Source organism: Sparus aurata, chromosome 15, assembly GCF_900880675.1.
Source record: "Sparus aurata chromosome 15, fSpaAur1.1, whole genome shotgun sequence".
Lineage (NCBI taxonomy): Eukaryota > Metazoa > Chordata > Actinopteri > Spariformes > Sparidae > Sparus > Sparus aurata.
Window position 1 is genome coordinate 8,514,864 of NC_044201.1, and position 18,922 is coordinate 8,533,785.

Below are 18,922 nucleotides of genomic sequence, written 5' to 3' on the forward strand. Positions count from 1 at the left end.
TATCTCTTTCCCATGGTGACATCTTTGTGGTGTTTTGTCACGCAGATCTAGTTTTGACTGGTTTGATCTAGTCCCGTGAGCATGCGCACTTGGTGTAAACAGGAAGAACCGACGAAAAACCAGGGCAAATCTACCAGAAACAGAGGAAGATGGTCGGACAAAAACGAACAGACGACTTGTTTTTTCTCAGTTATTAACACACAGAAATGTTGCCCTGTACCGAATGATAATATTTTCGTAAGGTCTTTTTGAAGCAGTCCGTAATTTTCCGACAACTTTGATAGACTCGCTAATACGGTAAGCTAGCTAACGTCAGACAGACAGTGACGATTTACCGTTTTTCCTGCAGGTTTAGCTCATTTGTGGTCTTAACTAACGCGAGCGCACATTTGAAAATAACGCGGAACTCTCAAAAATTGGTGGCTTTTCGTTGCACCGAGAGCAATCTCTGACAATGGTTCAAAAAGATAAGACTCTGGAGCCGCCTCCAGTGGACGCCGAGCAGAGCCCCAGCCCAGTCTCCGGAGAGGCTTGTGCCGAGGCCCCTGGCCCGGTGGAACAGTCCGGCATTGCAGTCGAACCGATCGGACACAGAAAATTCATAAGTGGAGTCGTGGAAGGTAACGATGACATTAGAAATAGGGTGAAAACATTCAAATGTGACGTGCGACCTGCATTTATGTGCATGCAATCAAAAGTAGGTCATCAAAATGGCACATTCTTGATTATTGATGATAACGTTAACTGTTATCAGTGTGAAATACAAGTCATCAGGCGAGTGTGCAATTGGCGTGCAATCGGAAGTCAATAGTAAGATATCGCTTGAAAATCAGGAAGATACAAGGGGCGGGTTAATATATATAGGTCATACGGTGAAAGGTAAAACCAGTAATCTATGCAGATTATTATTAACACTGATCATTCTTCAAGGTGAGGAATTCTTTGCTTCAGTTGTCAATATTGAATGGTTTGGCTTCTGATCAGATTAAATGAAAAAAATTAAGACATGGCACTTACCTTTCATAAAAGGACTCAAAATGGTCATATTCAGACTTTTTGTCACTGTATGCACTAAATGATTGAAGGCCAATGCGTACCAATCCAAGAAAGAAAAAATAAAAATGTGCATGTCTAAGGGCACTTCCAGCCTAGCCTTCACCTGAGGGCAGATTGTTGTGGCTGTAAAGCAGCTCAACGTGCACTGCAGACTGCATGGAAACTGAATGTATTGTTTGCTGCTGCAGGCTTTTATGGTCGGCCATGGACGATGGAGCAGAGGAAAGAGTTGTTTAGAAGGTACGATCAATTATGTTAATTATTCAAGCAAGCATGTTATTGAAATAACATGAGTAATACAGCTGTATGGTGTTTGAGCTGTTATACTGAGTTTGCACAACATTGCATTTCACAGGCAGCAGAAATGGGGACTGAATACATACCTTTATGCACCCAAAGATGACTACAAGCACAGAATGTTCTGGAGAGAGCTGTACTCAGTGGAAGAAGCAGGTGACTATACAGAGCATCTCTTTGGATCAGCTGGCTTGGGGCAAGGAAAATGAATAATACCTAGTTATCTGAGTTAAAAGAGTCAATCTGCCTAAAAGGTATTTTTAGATAAGTTGTTATAAATGCACAAATAATGCATTCAGAAAGTGACTTTCCCTAATTGTCTCCTAGAACAACTCATGACTTTAATTGCTGCTGCTACTGAGCATGGGATAGAGTTCATCTATGCCATTTCCCCCGGGCTGGACATCACCTTCTCCAATCAGAAAGAGGTTTCTGCACTCAAGAGGAAACTTGATCAGGTATTGCAGCATATTGTATGAGAGAAGTATGAACAAGGCATTGATTCAAGCTTTCCATGTATGTCTTTGTTATTCTGTCTCTATATATACTATACTATATACTATATCAGACTTCTAACCCCTTTATCTTCCCCCCAGGTTACTCACTTTGGCTGCAAGTCATTTGCCTTACTTTTTGATGATATTGACCACAACATGTGCCCTGCTGACAAGGAGGTGTTCAGCTCATTTGCACACGCTCAGGTTTCCATAACCAACGAAATCTACCAGTACCTTGGAGAGCCTGAAACCTTCCTCTTCTGCCCCACAGGTACTTCTGTCTGTTCCGTCTGTCTGAATCTTTTGGGCATGTTACAAAATTGTTTAATCTTCTTGTTTATTCATAATGTTTTTTGTTTTCTTTCCCTAACAACCAGAGTACTGTGGAACATTCTGCTACCCAAATGTCCCTCAGTCTCCCTACCTCCACACAGTAGGAGAGAAGCTGCTGCCTGGTATCGACGTGTTATGGACAGGTGAGTTCAACACAGTTTCCTGTCAACTGACCAACAACATTCCTATAGTTAAACGTACTGTGATACTTGCCTTAATAATTAATTGGGATGTGTTTTCTTTTCTGCAGGCCCCAAGGTGGTGTCCAAAGATATCACAGTGGACTCTATTGAGGAAGTGTCAAAAATCCTAAGAAGAGCCCCGGTGATCTGGGACAACATTCATGCCAATGATTACGACCAGAAGAGGCTTTTCTTGGGTCCATACAAAGGCCGCTCCACAGAGCTTATCCCCAGGCTGAAGGGAGTCCTCACCAACCCAAATTGCGAGTTTGAGTCCAACTTTGTGGCGATCCACACCCTGGCCACCTGGTATAAGTCTAATATGAATGGGGTACGCAAGGATGTGGTAATGAGTAAGTATGATCCCACATTTTACTAATTTGGAATGTTTAACGGGGGAAACATTGTGAGCTCCTGTGATACTGCAGGTCATTGATGAATTCTTCTGTGTTTGTGTCTCCATCTTGCCCTTTACCAGCTGATGGGGAGGACAGCACAGTGTCCATCCAGATCAAGTTAGAGAACGAGGGCAGTGATGAAGAACTAGAGACCGACATGCTCTACAGCCCACAGCTGGCTCTAAAACTGGCTCTCACAGAATGGCTCGGGGAGTTTTGTGTTCCTCATCAATACAACAGTAAGATCACTTCCATTACCTTATCATATCTGTATGCTAATGGATTTTCTAGCAGTGATACTTGGATTACACCCACAGTGTTGGCATGAAGAGCCTAAAACGGTAATTTTATGACTGAAGCACATGATGCAGTGAGGCTCAACTCTGTCTTTCAGGCCGACAGGTGCCTCAAAGTGGTGCCAAAAGCACAGCCATCGATGTGTCATCCATGGCTGCTCCCTCTCTCTGCTCTTCCACAACAGTCACAACTGTGTTCCAGCAGCCCATAATGTCTCCAGCCATGCCACCTCTGTGTCTGGATCCACTTGCACACCCCTTGGCAAAAATACCACAGGAGGAAGAGGAGGTGAGCAGTAGCACTTGAATGATTGGAAAGCATAGTGAATGCTTCTTCTAGATACCAAGTCCTGAAACCATTTAGAATATATTGAACTATAACTCCTTCATACAATAATTTTTTCAGCGTTCAGCTCACGTACTGTGCCTAATTGTTTCTGTGTGGTTTGGTACAATACAGAACATAACCCATCTTTCTTTTACATTTGTTTCTTGGGGAGTTAAGTATCTGTCTATGGTTCTACAAGTATTTTTGTACTTTCCCTGTGCAGGTGGAGGTGGAGAAGAAGGATTCAGATGAAGAGCCCATGGAGATGGTGGTTGAGAAGATGGTGGATGAGCCAGAGGCAGAGGCTGACCCAGAGGAGAAGCATGATGGTCCTGTCCTTGCTGATAAGATGGCTGAAGACCTGAAGCCCATGGATACAGACAAGGAGAGTCTGGCAGAGTCAAAGTCCCCTGAAGAGTCTATTCAGGAGGACTCTGGGAGCGATATCGCCCCTATGCAGACGGATGATCAGCTCAAGCAGGTGGCGCAAACATTTGTGAGTTACTTTTTTCCAACTTTATAATGAAAGCAAAAACAAGTTGGGCTTCTCTACAGAGCTTGAGATGATTATTGTTGACGTGTGTCCTCAGGATGTGTTTGTGCCTGGGCCCAATGAGAAGCCCCTGTTCACAGCAGAGCCCCTCACAGTTGATGACCTCAGCTTGCTGGCAGAGCTCTTCTACCTGCCTTATGAACATGGAAACAAGGCTGTGCAGATGTTAAAGGAGTTCAACTGGCTGAGAGCTAACAGCAGCGTTGTCAGTGTCAACTGCAAGAGAAAGGAGACCGAGAAGGTGGGCTCATTGTTCCAATTAACATGCAGGATGAGAGAAAGAGGTCTATCTGAGGAATCTAGTTCATTATTAACTCTACCCGCGTGTGATAAGTGTTGGTTGTTGAAAACAAAATGGTGGATGTGTACTACCCATACTGTCCATTGGGTGGTGTGGTTATGAAAGGAGATAGAGTGCGCCTGCACAACAGAGCATTATGGGTTCTGTATCTGTGTTAACCACAGCTTCCCTTATTCAGACATCTGCTTCGTTTAACATGACACAGAAAGTGTAAATAATAAAATGTGTCAGCATTGTGTCTTATTGGCACACGTGAATGAAAGAGAGCCATTGTAAAAAATAAAAGGTCTACTGTTCCTGCTATGAGTTTGTAAAAATTCCCTCTGTACAAAAAGACCTTCTACAAACCAAAATGGTTACATGATGACCATTTCCAACACTATTGCCTGCAGGTAGCAGAATGGCAGTCAAGGGCAGAGAAGTTCGAGGAGATGTGCTGCTCAGTCATCCAGATGTTCACGCGGCTGTCCAATTCAGCCAACCGCACCATCCTCTACGACCTCTACCCTTACATCTGGGACATCAAGAGCATCATTTCTATGGTCAAGTCTTTTGTCCAGTGGCTAGGTATGTCTGAATGGAACCATAAGGCGCTTAGACTTAGAGAGCAGTAGCATAGCTGTAGTGTGAGCAAGTCTGGTAGTCCTGACTTTTGATGTTCACAGAAACACATTTATGCACAAATCATTCAATCACCTTAAGATAATATTTAAGAAAGTACTCCGATGATTGATTATTTAGCTGCATGGAGTATGTTGTAGTCCAGTGCTATTTAGTTTAATTAGGCAAATTTATAATTATTTCATGCATCTCACACTGTTGGTAGAATTACTGATCAAATACCTCCAGAAATAAGGCTCTACAGATCTTGACCACCACCTGTAAACAAGGTGAAAATCTGAGTAGTGGCCCAATATTTAACCGATGAGTTATTTAAACATCAGCTTAGCACAAATCAGGTCAGATGCATCAGCTCTCAATGTTTATGATTCAATGAATTGCTCTTGTTTCACACATGTTTATTGTTTCCTTTTTTTTTCATTTGACTGAATGCCGCTTGCACTGCTAGCATCCTCCTTATTTACTCCATAACAAGCGACTCCATCTTGGTGGTATCTAAACTGGGCCTCTTGTGGCAAACGTCCCAGCAGGGTTACTGCTGCTTGCTGTGTATCCAGTAACATCACTGCTGCATTCCCACACGGACACACTTGCTTCCATCTCTCTGTCTGTGGGGATGGGAGCCAGGGGGAAGTCCCCATCCCCCCTTCCTCCATGCCCTAGCGCGCACGCGAGCTTGGAGAGCAAGTTGACTGACTGATTGTTGAAGGCCATTCTGGTGCATAGATATCTGAAACAGTCTGTTTTTTCAGCTGGATTTAACATGCCTATATAAACACATTACAGGAAGTCCTTTTGTTGTTGCCTCACTGAGTAGTCTCTAAAATGAGGCTGTTGGTTGATTTTAACCCTCTGAATAATTTACTCAACCTGTATTGGGGTGGGATCCATCACTTTCTATAAGAAAGGATTTTCTTTCTCTCTTTTTCTCCTACTTTCTCCCTCTACCTTTACCTCCCACTTTCTTTCATTCTTTATTCTTTCAGATGGTGCACTATGATGCAGTTTGAGTGATATTCAGCCTTGTGATAACACCTCCATCTGTTTTTTGGAGTGTTCTTTTGCATAGTCTGAAGCACCAGCATGGCCTGTAGGTTACCCCCCGTAACCCAGTTTCATTCGCAGGTTTCTGTCTTGTCCGGCTATATGGTAAAGCTGAGGATTCTCGCCCACAGTACACAGCAGGCAGCATTCCCACACTGGCAAAGCCACATGAAAATACCACACTACTGGTTTAATGCACCAGATAATGATTGCAGCCACTGTAGCAACACTGAGGAAATCGAGTGCCCCATACTCATCCTCTTAATAACTGCAGTGTCATTAAGTGTCTAACTGTTGACTTCTGCTGTTGCTATTAGCAGGTTTTTATATACGTCCCTGTGTTTTCCCCGCAATAGAAGCTGTGCAGCCGGCACTTAGTCACAACCTCCCTGGTTATTGTACTGAGAACACTTACTAATAACTATTTTCTACTGTTTTCTCCCTTCACTGTGTACAGATGGAAGAATCCACAGTACAAGTTTCTACTGCTTTTGGATCGACAGTGGCCGATGTATGCGCAGTGCTGCCGTTATGCCTCTTTCTTTTGTTCGTGTTTGAAACAGATTTATGTAATTCTTTTCATTCATGAGCTAGATTAATAACTGTAAAAGACTGATTTGGACGAAAAGGAAGCAGCCCTCCGGATGAAGTCACATTTTGCGCAGCGATTTAGCATCAAATCCTAAGTGTTAACTCCCAAATTTCTCTCTTTGGCAGCATCTCTAACTTGTTTTTTTGTTTCTGTCAGTAGGCCTATAGAAATGGCTCAGATCAGCCTGATGCACCTACTCAAGGGAATTCACACTTGGCCCCAAAAAATTTAAATCACAGCACATGATTGTCATCCTACTCAGGGATATTTCTCACTTCATAGTTAGGATGAGTGTGCTCACTTACGGGACCATGCAAAAAAAAAGACTTGCATGGTTTCTGCTGTGTTTTCTGACAAAAACTGTGATTGTGTTAAGACAGTGCAGTCCGATTAGATTATTCAGGATGAAGTCAACCACTAGAATCATCCTTTTGACTATTTTGACGTTCTTAATTTGAGTATACAAGTTCAGAGTTCCTCCCGTGGGTGCATCTGTGCACTGTGTTGTGCCATCTCTTCAGAGGAATTGTTTTAGGTATCAGGGTGAGGTTAATACTGTATGTAAAGCAGTGTTAGGCATCCTTCCCGCGCGCTGCATTTGTCTGGTCACATGACAGGGCTTCTCGTCAACCAGTGTTCGACTTTGTTAGCAGCAACGCTACTGTATACAGACTCTAAGAGCCCTGCGTGCTTACTAAATACTGCCCCTATATGCGTTATCCCTGAGGCGACTTCATCAGTAGTCTGTCAGTTTGTGGCTTTTAACAGTAAGCTAAGAGGCCCTTTAACTCAGGGAATCTACCTTTTTGTCCTGTCTTCCTGGTTTGATGACTAATGCTCCTCAGTCATGTGACAAGGCAGATAAGATGAGAATGTGACTTCACACGGGGTGCTAAGATGAGTGGGGTGACAGCAGCTGAAGCTTACGTTCGTAGTCCATAGACAGATGGGGTTTGGTTCTGATGGTCAGTGTAATATTTAGAAAGTCCGTCAGCTGAACTGCACTTAAGTCTGTTCTCCCTTCAGTTATCGGAGCATGTGCATTCCACTACATGAAAGAACTTATTCTTTCTTTAAGATCTGCATACCATGTAATGTGGAGCAGTTTGACATTGTTGTATTGACACAGGATTTACGTTTAGTTTTTTGTTTTTTTAATAATCGAAATCTTGGACCTGATTTCTCCTTGAAAACTTGTAAGCTTTAGTTGCTCGAGCCCCATTTTGTCATAATTCCTTTAAATATAAAAAAAATAAAATAATGTATCTATTCCAAATTAGGTCCGTTTTTATGATTTAATAAAAATTAAATTAATCTATTACATGGATTATGCTAATAGATACGTATGACCCCCTTCCTCCCCATTTTCCCACACGCTTCATCTGTGTCAGAGAGCCCCATCCTGTGGTAACAATGTCCGCTTGGCTCTGCTCCTAACAGGGTGTCGTAGTCAGTCCTCAGCACAATTCCTTAGAGGAGACCAAGAGCCCTGGGCCTTTAGGGGAGGTCTAGCAGGAGAGTTCCAGGTATCTAATGCACTGAATTTACAGCAATCAAATGAAAAAAAAAGAGTGTTGTTAGCAACGAAGACAATGGTAAAATATGCATAGGTATGAAGGGCTTTGGTCTGTCGAAGGTGAGCTGATTGTAGTGAGTCCATAGCATCCAGGCTCCATCCCCTTCACTTTTTCTCCAAAGACATTCATGTCATTGTATTACTTTGAGTATTGTCAGTCTGTGGGAGGGGAATGGGTGACCTGAAACCCATCATGACAAAAAGAGCTTACAGCCAGTGTTTGGCATGGCATTATCTGATTGATTAATTTGAATTTCTTTCAGCAACTGCCCAAGGAGATGCTGCTTTTCCCTAGCGCACGCAGCGCAAGCGAGCATGGCTAGGTTTTATTTTCATGACATCTCATTTCTTTGCAGGAAAGCACAGCGCACAAAACCAGCCTTTTGCAAGCGCACGCACAAGCATCGCAGCGCACGCGAGAACGCACGCATGTTTGCATCGGGAAAACTCCAGGATCAAACATACCTTTCCAGCCAAAAGTATTCTCTCCAACCTTGGAGAGTTGCAAGAGTCATATTGGCAACTGATATTGAACGACTCAGTTTGCTCACATTTTGAATTTGCCACTTTGGTTTTTTTCTCCTGGAGTTCTCTCTGCCTCTGTGCGCAAGCATCATTATTTTTCTCAACAGGAGGGTCCCGCGCAGCGAAATATTGCGATGTCTTACAAAAGGGAAAGGAGCATCTCCTTCAGCCAGTAAAACCTTAGTCAGACCAAAATACCATCCTTGTTTTATTATATTTGAAAGGCAAATATGTATGTGCTTGTTGCGCTATGTTCCTTTATAGCAAAAATGAGACAGATGTGACAATTGCTCTCGTTGTCCACTGTCGGATCAAGAAGGAATGTGATTTCATAAGATTTTTTGGGGGGGATAATATTTGTCGTCCCAAAGCACTTTGCTTTCTACGATAGTTCCTTTTGGTCTGATAGTGGCTCAACTGCAGCAAATGCACGGTGAGGCAGTCTGCCACAGCAGCAGCACCACCAGGTCTCAGTGAAACTAAAACAGTTTGTTTTGATACCCACAGAGATTGTTGCCAATAGAAGGGGCAAACGATCTTTTCTACCAACCTCCACCTTCACTGCCAACCTCCAAACTCTATTCCATAAGGCCGTACTTTCCCAAAGATGAGGTAAGATCTTTGTGTGTTTTGTAATGCCCTTGTGTACCTTGTTTTTTCCAGAACTCAAGTATCTGGTCCATTAGCACTAGCATTTACTAAGTATTTATCGACAATGTCGTAAATTGTGTTAGCCATTATGTTAGCCAGTTGCTTGTGTGTATTCCCAGAACAACTGGCCTAGTTTCAGCTGTGAATGCACTGCGTTTAATATGCCAGCTGCTTTGTACATCCGCAGATTTATGTGCTAAATGTAAAGACGGCTTTCAAAATTGAGTTTTATTCAAGCACACCAACATTCTTTGTGGCATTTTCTGGGCCTAGCTTTGGCTTTTATATCCAGTGTTAAAGGATAGCATAATAGGTTGAGTTCATTTGGGTTTTAAAACTCATCCACTACAATAATAGCTGTACGTGTCTTTCTGTCTGCAGGCTGCGGTTTATAAAATATGTAAAGAAATGTACTGTGAAGGACTGGAGGACATTCCTTTCCCTGATGATGATCCAGACCTCATAGGAGACAGGTATTTGTCCACAGTCAGCCCAGACAAAAGACTGGACTGCAGTTTTTTTTTTTTCCCCCTGCAGTGCAAATCCAAAATGGCTGACAAAATCCTCACTGTTTGTTCACAGGTTAGTCGGTGGTCTTCTGACACTGAGTTCAGAGTATGGCTTTGTGCTGGAGGATGATGAAGGGATTTGCGGTTATGCTCTCGGTACCGTGGATGTCAAGCCCTTTATCAAGAAATGTGAGATGAACTGGATTCCCTTCATGCAGGAAAAATACAACAAACCTGACTGTCAGAAGGACCTCACAGAGGCTGAGGTAAGATCGTAATCCATGTCATGTTAATCCACTGTCCTAAAATCTGTGTTGGATGGGGCACAATGCAGAATTTGACTGCACCATTTGTGTCTGTTGCCCCTGTAGAAGATGATGCTGAGTTTCCATGAAGAGGAGGAGGGCCTTCCAGACTCTTTCCTCTCCAACTTCCCCTCTCTGATCAAGGTCGACATTCACGGCAAGGTCACTGACCCCAGTGTGGCCAAAAGCATGATGGGATGTCTTCTATCTTCTCTCAAGGCTAACGGTAGGTGGCAGCGGTGCTTACTACAGAAAAAAAAACACATTGTATTGTTGTTTAGTCATTTAGGTAAAAGGGTGTCTGAAGATGTAAATCAGTAGAGGGCTGTGCCTCTAGAGTCGGAAACAAGCACGCTCACTGATCTTATCTACGTGTAATCTGAAAATGAGCAAACCAAAACTAGGTCTGTGTTGAGTTTTAAGATATAGTTTATCCACGTCATGGGAAAATGCATCACTTCATGATTAGGACCTTATGTGTACACTTTATATATAAATTCTTTGGCATTATTTAGCATCCATTCACCAATTCGAGTATGAACCAAGGGTCACAAAAATAGCACAAGCTTACTGATTGTCAGGAAGATCATTTATAAGGATTTTTTTGCCGGCTCGGTTGTCATCCGTTTTTGTCTTTCTCCTCCAGGGTCCCTTGGTGCATTCTGTAAGGTTCGTCAGACTGACAAGAGAATGTTGGACTTCTATAGTAAGCTGGGATGCTTTGAAGTGGCCAAAATGGAGGGCTTTCCCAAAGACATCATCATTATGGGACGCAGCTTATGAAGAACCATCCTCCAACAATAACAGACAGAGAGAGGGAGATAGCAACTCGACGTGGCTCAAACATGTTTGCTACCTTCATGAGAACAACTTCCATGATGATTTTATACTACATCACCATCTGGGCTAGCCCCGGGAAACCTCTTTTTAGGATTTGTGTACAGAAGCACAGCAGACGCACACACAGGTTCCTTGCGCTGCCCTTAGATGTTGTGGCTCTGTTGGATTTAGCAGATCTAAAGCTAAAAGGCAGTGGATGATCTGTAGTCAGATGATTTGAGCCAACATGGAAGAGTGGCACTCCAGCACTTATTTCTGGGGTCCCACTACTCATATATATACCTCCAGGAGGCGGGAAGTAATAACTCCATAAGCCTTTTTTTTCTCATTTAATCCAGTAGCCATTACATGGATTTTGCCCGCATGTCCTAATGCAAAGTGTCTGTATCTGAAATGGAGGCTGAGCTGTGAAATGAGGGCGGCCTGTATCTCAGGTCTTACCAGCCGTACGTCCTGCTTTCCCAGCTTAAACAGAGAAATAACACATCTGTCGACATAAGTAGGACACCTTTGTGCAGGATGTGAGGTGCTATGTGAGCGTTTGCCTTTCATCATCACATCATGGTATTTCTAGTCACTCCACAATGGACTCGGAGAGAGAGGCCTTTTATGGTGGCGCGTTTCTAACAAAAAATGATGTGAAATGCTGAGTCTGTGCAAACGAAGAAAATGGGTGGGAAATTGTAGGTCTTGGGTTTGTGAAACTCTTAAATATAAGATGGTCACAAACCAGAAAGGAAAAGTATTTGTTGAAGACTCAGCCAGGAGGTCTTCAGAGTTTCCATTTAAGTACTAGTAGACATTTGGAATGCAACAGGAAAGCTTCCACAAGTTTACAAACCTGGTTCTAAACCTAGCACTTCGCTTGTGCCCATTTTCTTTTTCTTTTTTTTATAAATCTGTAGTGTTTTTTGTTTTTTTTCTTCTCTTTTTTTTGCTCATCCCCCTTTAAGCTATTGCCTTTCAGTTCATTGCCTTTCGTATTTTAGGTTTATATTGCAGACCCTCGCATCTTCTGTCATGGTTTTCTAACACCATTCAGACACAGCAAGAGGAGGGTCATTTTGGACATCCGCCTTGTTGTTGTTCCAATTCCAGAGATTTAGCCCGACATTGACAGTCCACGTGTCCTAGTTTTGCCATAACAGATCCCAGACTTCCAGCACAGAACTCCCTCAGCTGACGGAGAGGGGCGTGTCTGTCAGAGAAATCTCAGACAGGATTGTTAAGTTATGTCTTACGAACGTTTGTTACGTTTGAATACATTAGTTAAAATGAATAAGATTCCTAAAGACGTGGGAGCCTCAGCCCTCCCGCTGTTCTAAAGCTGCTTAGTTTTTTTATTAACCACTAATTCCAAACATGACATGCGAAGCAGCAGGTAATCTGGGCTACATTCAAGAGATGTGCTGTGCTAAAAAGTTATATCTTGCTTTATCATTGTTAATAGAAAAGAAACTGTTTACATCTGTCATGTTGCATCCCTCCCTGCTTTGCTTCAACGTCGCACGAATGAATGTGTTCTAAGTTGAGCGCTCTTTAGTTTCGGAGAGGTTGTTAATCCTGTCACCAAAGTGACTCCCACGCTGTTGAAGTGTAGCTGTGGGGGCTTGGAGCAGAAATTCCTCTGCCTTTTCCTATCTGTCCATTGAATGTTTTATATTCTGACACTTTTCCCATTTGTTTTTGTAATTGTATATAGTTATGAAAAGAAAACGTACTTGGACTTATTGATGGGAGTGTTCTGTTCTGGTTACACAAGGATCATCAGTTGTTCTTCAGTAGCTGCCTGCCAGTGTGATGTCTGGATACTGTGTACATTCATAATGTGCATGAGGTGTATTGGATTTGCCGTGGCGGTCATTAGAGAAACCTCATCTCGTGCTACATAGAGGAAGAAGCATGCCGTTCACCTCTATGAGCATAATACTGTAGTTGGTGGACAGTCTGTAAGCACTGTCAATCATAAAGTGTTACTATTTTGTATACTACCGTTATTGAGACTAGCAAAATTCTGGCCTTGTTACAACACCCTGTCCTCTACAGCCAACATACCTGGCTGTGTTTCGACAAGGTGTGAAACTCACCAACAGTTCCTCTGTCCGTGTTTGGAAGTAACCGCAGAATTGTCACGCTTGTGTTAAATGGTTCATTTTGCTATTTGTGGATGCTGGAGCCTTCTCCTCTGCCAACCATGTTTGATAGAAATGGGCTCTGACTGAGAGAAAGGGCTCCAATTGTACATTTTGATTATCTGGTTTTAGGGTTGGGGGGGTTATATCATTGACAGTTTACCATGTAAAATTTGTATGTAAGATACATAAGATTAAAAATTAATAAACCATAATAAGTTAACTTCGTTGATTTGTGTCATTTGTGTTGGTTTTTTTTAGCCTGTCCTGATTAAAGAGACGAAAATGTCCAGTGTCTGCCCTGAATTAAGCTTTTCTTTGTCGGGTTTTTTGCAAATATAAAGACGGATAAGCCTGTAAACTAAAATATCAAACTTTCTTCATTACTTAATACAACTAAATTGGTAATGTTGGCAAATAAGGTTATCCTTCCTTTTAAAGGTACATTATAAATTTTTTGTTTGAAATGTTCAAAATTAATTAAAATCAACAGATGCTCCAAGCTCTGTGTGCGCAGAGTATACACAATATCTATGATTAGACTTCAGCTGTAAAATATTATGTCTATACAATGTATGAATCTATTTCTATGTCTTACCTTTTTATTATATAGTTTATTTTTTTACTATTCTTGTTTATTGCAATATTACTGTCCTTTGCCAGCTGTGACAAAGAAATTTCACGTTTGCAGAACAAATAAAGGAATTCTGATTCTGAAAGCTGCACGGCCAACTACATCATCTAGCAGCATGTAGCAGTTACCCTGGTGATATGCCCTATTTGTCAACTCCTACATATTGCACCTTTAATATCCCCATTAGTGTCCAGTATGTGGTGTTGTTTGCTGCCCATATTAAAAGTCAATTTAAATATCTTTAAATAATTAAACATACATTTAAATATTTTTAATAATTCAACAGAAATTAAAATATTTTAAATAATTCAACAGAAATGAAAGTATTTTTGATGTTTTGAATAATAAATCATAAATTCTCCTGACATGTATTATTCAGAATAATGTGTGTACACCTGCTTCTAAGAGAGAGCTTTATGTTTCTATTATGTATTGTTGTTGTTGTTGTGTTGTTAATTGTATAAGATTATGTGTCAGTACAAACGGAAATAAAAGCTGAGCGGCTATTTTTACTTCAAATTTCAAACATTGCATTGACACACTCTGTTCCCTTTACATTGGAAACGTTGAAGACAGGTGTTTGCCGTAACAGTATCACCTTTTATTCAACTCATTTTTTTTATTATTTATTCATGTATCTAGCTATACTGACTTTATTGCTGCTTTCAAGTTAGTTGTTTTAAATGGACTGATTGGGGAACGGCTCACAGGATCGTGTGCTGGTCGAGCACATCCGCCGGAGAGAGAGCGAACATCAGCGAGCCAGAGGCGCACAGTGATGACGTCTCAGGCACGCTCATAGCTCGCGACGCGCTTGTTATTCTTCGCGCAGGGGTTCATTTGGCCATAAAGTGTTTACGGGATCATAGGATATAGTTCTTCGGCAAAATGTCTTTCAACGACGACGACACCTCAGAGGTCGGGCTGGCCGGCCAGTCCAAGCTGGAGAGCTTCCTGTTCAGTAAGGAGCTTTTTAACAGTTTATCCGCTCGGCTCAGGTGGCGCACACGTGGATCTCCTCTGTGATGTGCTTCGGTATTTTTTTTTAAAAACCACCCTGCATGTGTCTGTTTCTGTAGCAGAAAGTGAGACGTTTCACATGAAATGCTAAATACTGTCCTGGGTTTTGTCTTCCAGGCTGCGAGCTGTCCTCCAAGGTTCCTTTCTACACTTTCCAGGGAGATGAGGAGGAGGACCTGGAGCACTTCCTTGAACTCAGAACAGTATGTACAGTTGCAACAGGGGATGTGTATCAAGCATCCAAGAATGTGAAATCATAGTTTTTGGTATGGTCATTTCACTATGTGATGGCAGTGAGGATGCCTGATTCAACTGCTGTGGTTTTCTTCAGGTTTGCCTGGGAGAGGGCGCCAAGGAGGAGAGTAACGTGGTGGAGGTGACGGCCATGAACCACCAGGGGAAGACAACCTCAGTGCCCATCGCCCACCTCCACATGAGCTGTCTGCCCATGGTACGGCGCAGCGAAGTCTTTCTACGTGCAGGTGAATGTGTCACGCATAGATGATAAGAGGTGTGTCTCAGCTTCTGCCTTCTCCTCCTCAGGTGAGTCTGGGGGAGTTTGAGCTGAAAGCCCCAGTGACCATCAGGCTGAAGGCCGGGACAGGACCCGTCACCGTCAGCGGGTTACACCTCATAGGTAACAACTCACTTCTTCATTTAACAAAACCCCTTTCATCAGAATATCCAGTAGCGTAGTGGAAAAGTTCAGCGACGTGATATTTAAACATTTCAGTAGCCCTGTAACTCTAAAATGTATGTATGTAACGATCCAAAAGATGAAAACAGTGATGTGGGTTGTCAGCAGTGTTTTGTTGACTTGCAACCTCACTTACAGAAAATAAATGACTCGAGACTTGGAAGTTAAAGACTTGGAATTTGACTTGACTTGACTTTAAACGGGATGACGACTCGAGTGTCTTGACATCTTTTTTTATCTAATGTTGCTTTTTAGCCTGGCGGTCACTATTCCACTGTTTAAAAGTGGTGGGGAGGAAATATATTTTTGATTTAGAAGAAACTGAAAAACTGACAAGCGTTTGTAAAGTTATTGGACAGGACACTGTAGTCGCACCTGCAGCATCATGGTGGAGCGACCTGACCCGGAGCTCGACTTGACCCAAGAGTAAAAGACCTGGGACTGGCTTGAGACTTGAAACTAAATGACTTGAGCAGCGTGTCTTCTGGGTATGCTGCTTCAGAGCTGAAATGATCACAGGAGTAATTTTGGTTTAAGTTACAACAGTTGTTTGTAATTTGACTATGTTTTCTGGACTGTTGATTGGGTATAACAAGGTATTTATAAAGTTAATTTATTTGTCATTTAACAACGCTGGGGGTTGTAAAAAGAAACCAAGTTTAAGTCCCTTTTGTGATAGATAAAAGGAAAAAGTAAATTAAAACGACACACTAAAACAAATACACAGCATGACTATGTCAACTTGGACCTCTTAAAATGTTCATGTGTCTGGGTTCATGTGGTTGCTGGAAATTATGGAAAATCAAGATATTTAATGTGGTGTTAAATGCTTGGATTTTAGATAAGGTCCCTGAAATGACTGCTTAACTTTCATAATAAATGTATAAGTGACTGAATAGAGAGAATAATTTGTGTCTTTATTCAGTTTCCCTTGAACTTTACCTACCTGCATGAAAAGTGAAATGAGCCTCTGGGCAGTAGTCTGTTACATTTCTTTTCTGAATAAAACTCAAAGACCTTTGACACTTTTAAAAAAGAAAACGTATCAAAAAGAAAAGGTGAAATGTACCTTTTTCAATGCTGCAGGGAACAGACTTTCCCTTTTGCACTCGGCACCGGTCGTAACGAGTTTGTGCAGCTGAATTTTACCGACTGTGCGTGAGGTCAGCTGAGCGGGCAGATTAAATAAAGCTGACTGTCTAATGAAATGTAATACCAGGATTCAATTTGTGAACGTCGTCTTCTGTTCGTGCACAGCCTCACAGGTCGAGGAGTCAGATCTCTCTGATGAGGATGATGATGACGATATGGAGGAGGAGGACGAGGAGGAGATCAGCCCCATTAAACCAGCGAAGAAGAAACAGACGCAGTAGGCGGCGGAGGTCACCGATGGGTGTTTTTTTTTTTTGGAATGGCCTCACTTAAGAAATAACACAGAATTTTTTTTTTTTTTTTTTGTACCAGACGGACACATTTTACAAATTTAGTACTTCTTCCACACGGCCAAGTGAGCGCTCAGTGTGGTGGCAGCTGAGCACGCTGTAGGAGGAAGGAACGCTGTGACTCCACTCGTCAGTTTCTCACTGATGGTTGAGGCATCCACTTATAGAAGAACTGTTTTTTGCTATCAAATGCTCCCCGGTGTTTTATACTGTATTCGTCCAGTCACCACTGACATGGATTTATTGAACCGGTGGTGGAAATCGTTTCTTTTCCCACCAGTGGATTCAGGTATTGTTCGGAGATTCCGTTAAAAACCGTGTGTGTGTGTGTGTTTGTTTGTGCGCTGTCAGACCAGAACAAAGGATTTCCAGATTAATTGATTAATCTGAACGGTGCAATCAGATGATGCTCACACACCACACACACACACACACACACACACACACACACACACACACACACACACACACACACACACACACACTTGCAGTTGTTTGTAGTTGCAGAATACTGTTTTCTATGTGACATGTCAATCATAAATGTGAAGATTTTGTATGTATAATGAATGCATCAAGAAAAGTTTGTGTGTGTTTTTTATTTATCTCTCGTTTTAATTTATACAGAGAAAACCATCAAGTTTAGCCTTTTTTTTGTTTGCCTCTATTAAGTTAAGTGCCTTTTTTGAGAGACACACAGGACAGAAGGTAGTTTGTAATGTAAACACGTTGGGGTTTCTATTAATATATTACGCTTATTGGCTTTTATTTATTTTTTAACAGAACACTTTTTAAATATACTCTACAATCCAAAATAACACAACATTCTCAATAATAAAGAGAGTTATAACGTCTCTTTCGACCATTTTACCTCAACTTGCTCTAGCTGAGATATACATTACAAGCTAAACTAAGGTGATGTGATAGTAAAGCTATTCATCCACAGGATCTTGCATAATAAGCTCATTCATAAAAATGTAAGAACGGCATCCACATCTTATAAAAACGGTGCCATTTTTTGGGGGGTAATTTCTAGTTCCAGACTGCAGGGCGTCGCTTCAGTCCGCTGACCGGAGAGAGCTCCATTTTAAAGAAACTGCACAATTTGCTTGTGACACAGAAATCTGTTGGTCTGTGGAGTTGTCCAGTGTGTAAACACATTTACAACCACTGTACCTGAACACTGTTTTCACTTCCAAAGTGTGTTCATTTATATTACTTTATTTATAATTAAACAATAAAATCTCATTTTTTGACAACAGTTGGACACCGACACTCAAATCTCCACTCTGTGTGTGTGCTTTCATCCGCTTCTGACTGACAGACTGGCATGATGAAGCAACTCAGAACAAAAACTACAAAAAATTTCCTCAATGAAATAATGAAAATGTGTGCAAACGTTTGTGTTCTTGCTCACAGTAAGACGCTTGTTGAGAAAAAATAGTTCAACAGGCCAGGGCTGTCACAGTTTCAGATTTGCCCTACGAGATTATCGTGGGCGAACAAATCCAGGACAATGTCATGTTAATATTCACAGAAATAAGGAAATGTCGGTCCAGTTCGTGTTTAACTTTGTTTACTGGCTTTGTCTCTAGTTTCTTTTTTGGCAAATAAATTACACGCTAAATATGAGCGTAAGGAGGCGGAACAGAGTCTCCAACAACAACACTAAGATCTTCAAGACAAGAGAAAAGGCATTTAGATGAACTGATAAAAGACCCAGAAGGCAAAACATCTGCACTGGATGATGCACACGGTGTTGTCATGTGTGTATTAATGACACTATGTTTCATTATCACTGTCAGTATATTGAGACTCCCCTTCCTCAGGCTGTAAAAAAAAAAAAAAGCCTAATAAAGAATAATAAGTCATAGAAAAGCTAAAGAGCCGGGAGCTGGACGAGTGAATAAATAAAGATGCTTCCCCGGAAAGCGGTGTTACCTAACGATGACTGGTGCTGTGTGAGAGGCCTGTCCGAGCTGACTGGGAACCACCGAATGATGAATAAGTCTCAGGCTGAAGGGTGGCACCAGATAGTGTGGTAGCAGTGGGAGCTTTGTGAGGGGCAGGTGTGGCTGTATCGGGTGACATCACCT

General features: G+C 41.9%; 2 protein-coding genes across 4 annotated transcripts; both read left to right on the forward strand.

The window, feature by feature from the left end:
• The first annotated feature begins 66 nt into the window (after positions 1 to 66).
• oga (O-GlcNAcase) lies at positions 67 to 13,266 on the forward strand. 3 transcript variants are annotated; one of them, XM_030441848.1, is made up of 19 exons: positions 67 to 620; positions 1,245 to 1,296; positions 1,412 to 1,509; positions 1,681 to 1,811; positions 1,950 to 2,121; positions 2,228 to 2,326; positions 2,434 to 2,718; positions 2,844 to 3,002; positions 3,158 to 3,348; positions 3,611 to 3,883; positions 3,978 to 4,181; positions 4,634 to 4,808; positions 6,364 to 6,417; positions 7,939 to 8,024; positions 9,107 to 9,211; positions 9,632 to 9,723; positions 9,833 to 10,025; positions 10,131 to 10,290; positions 10,711 to 13,266. In XM_030441848.1, exons 1-19 carry the CDS (start codon positions 455 to 457, stop codon positions 10,845 to 10,847), a joined length of 2,832 nt encoding a protein of 943 aa, XP_030297708.1. In that variant the 5' UTR covers positions 67 to 454; the 3' UTR covers positions 10,848 to 13,266. The 3 variants fall into 3 exon arrangements, with proteins under 3 accessions (XP_030297708.1, XP_030297710.1, XP_030297709.1); XM_030441850.1 differs by having other exon boundaries at positions 3,245 to 3,348; XM_030441849.1 differs by lacking the exon at positions 6,364 to 6,417 and having other exon boundaries at positions 68 to 620.
• Positions 13,267 to 14,394: 1,128 nt separating this feature from the next.
• npm3 (nucleophosmin/nucleoplasmin, 3) lies at positions 14,395 to 17,483 on the forward strand. The gene is made up of 5 exons (XM_030440990.1): positions 14,395 to 14,631; positions 14,808 to 14,893; positions 15,022 to 15,141; positions 15,234 to 15,327; positions 16,645 to 17,483. The coding sequence occupies exons 1-5, from the start codon at positions 14,559 to 14,561 to the stop codon at positions 16,758 to 16,760; spliced, it is 489 nt and encodes a 162-aa protein (XP_030296850.1). The 5' UTR covers positions 14,395 to 14,558; the 3' UTR covers positions 16,761 to 17,483.
• The last annotated feature ends 1,439 nt before the right edge of the window (positions 17,484 to 18,922 follow it).

Coding starts and splice junctions, on each gene's coding strand:
- oga (XM_030441848.1), top strand. CDS start 455: ATGGTTCAAAAAGATAAGACTCTGGAGCCGCCTCCAGTGGACGCCGAG. Junction 2,719..2,843: donor ACGCAAGGATGTGGTAATGA/GTAAGTATGATC, acceptor GCCCTTTACCAG/CTGATGGGGAGGACAGCACA. Junction 6,418..7,938: donor TTGGATCGACAGTGGCCGAT/GTATGCGCAGTG, acceptor TGCTCCTAACAG/GGTGTCGTAGTCAGTCCTCA.
- npm3 (XM_030440990.1), top strand. CDS start 14,559: ATGTCTTTCAACGACGACGACACCTCAGAGGTCGGGCTGGCCGGCCAG. Junction 14,894..15,021: donor ACTTCCTTGAACTCAGAACA/GTATGTACAGTT, acceptor GGTTTTCTTCAG/GTTTGCCTGGGAGAGGGCGC. Junction 15,328..16,644: donor CAGCGGGTTACACCTCATAG/GTAACAACTCAC, acceptor GTTCGTGCACAG/CCTCACAGGTCGAGGAGTCA.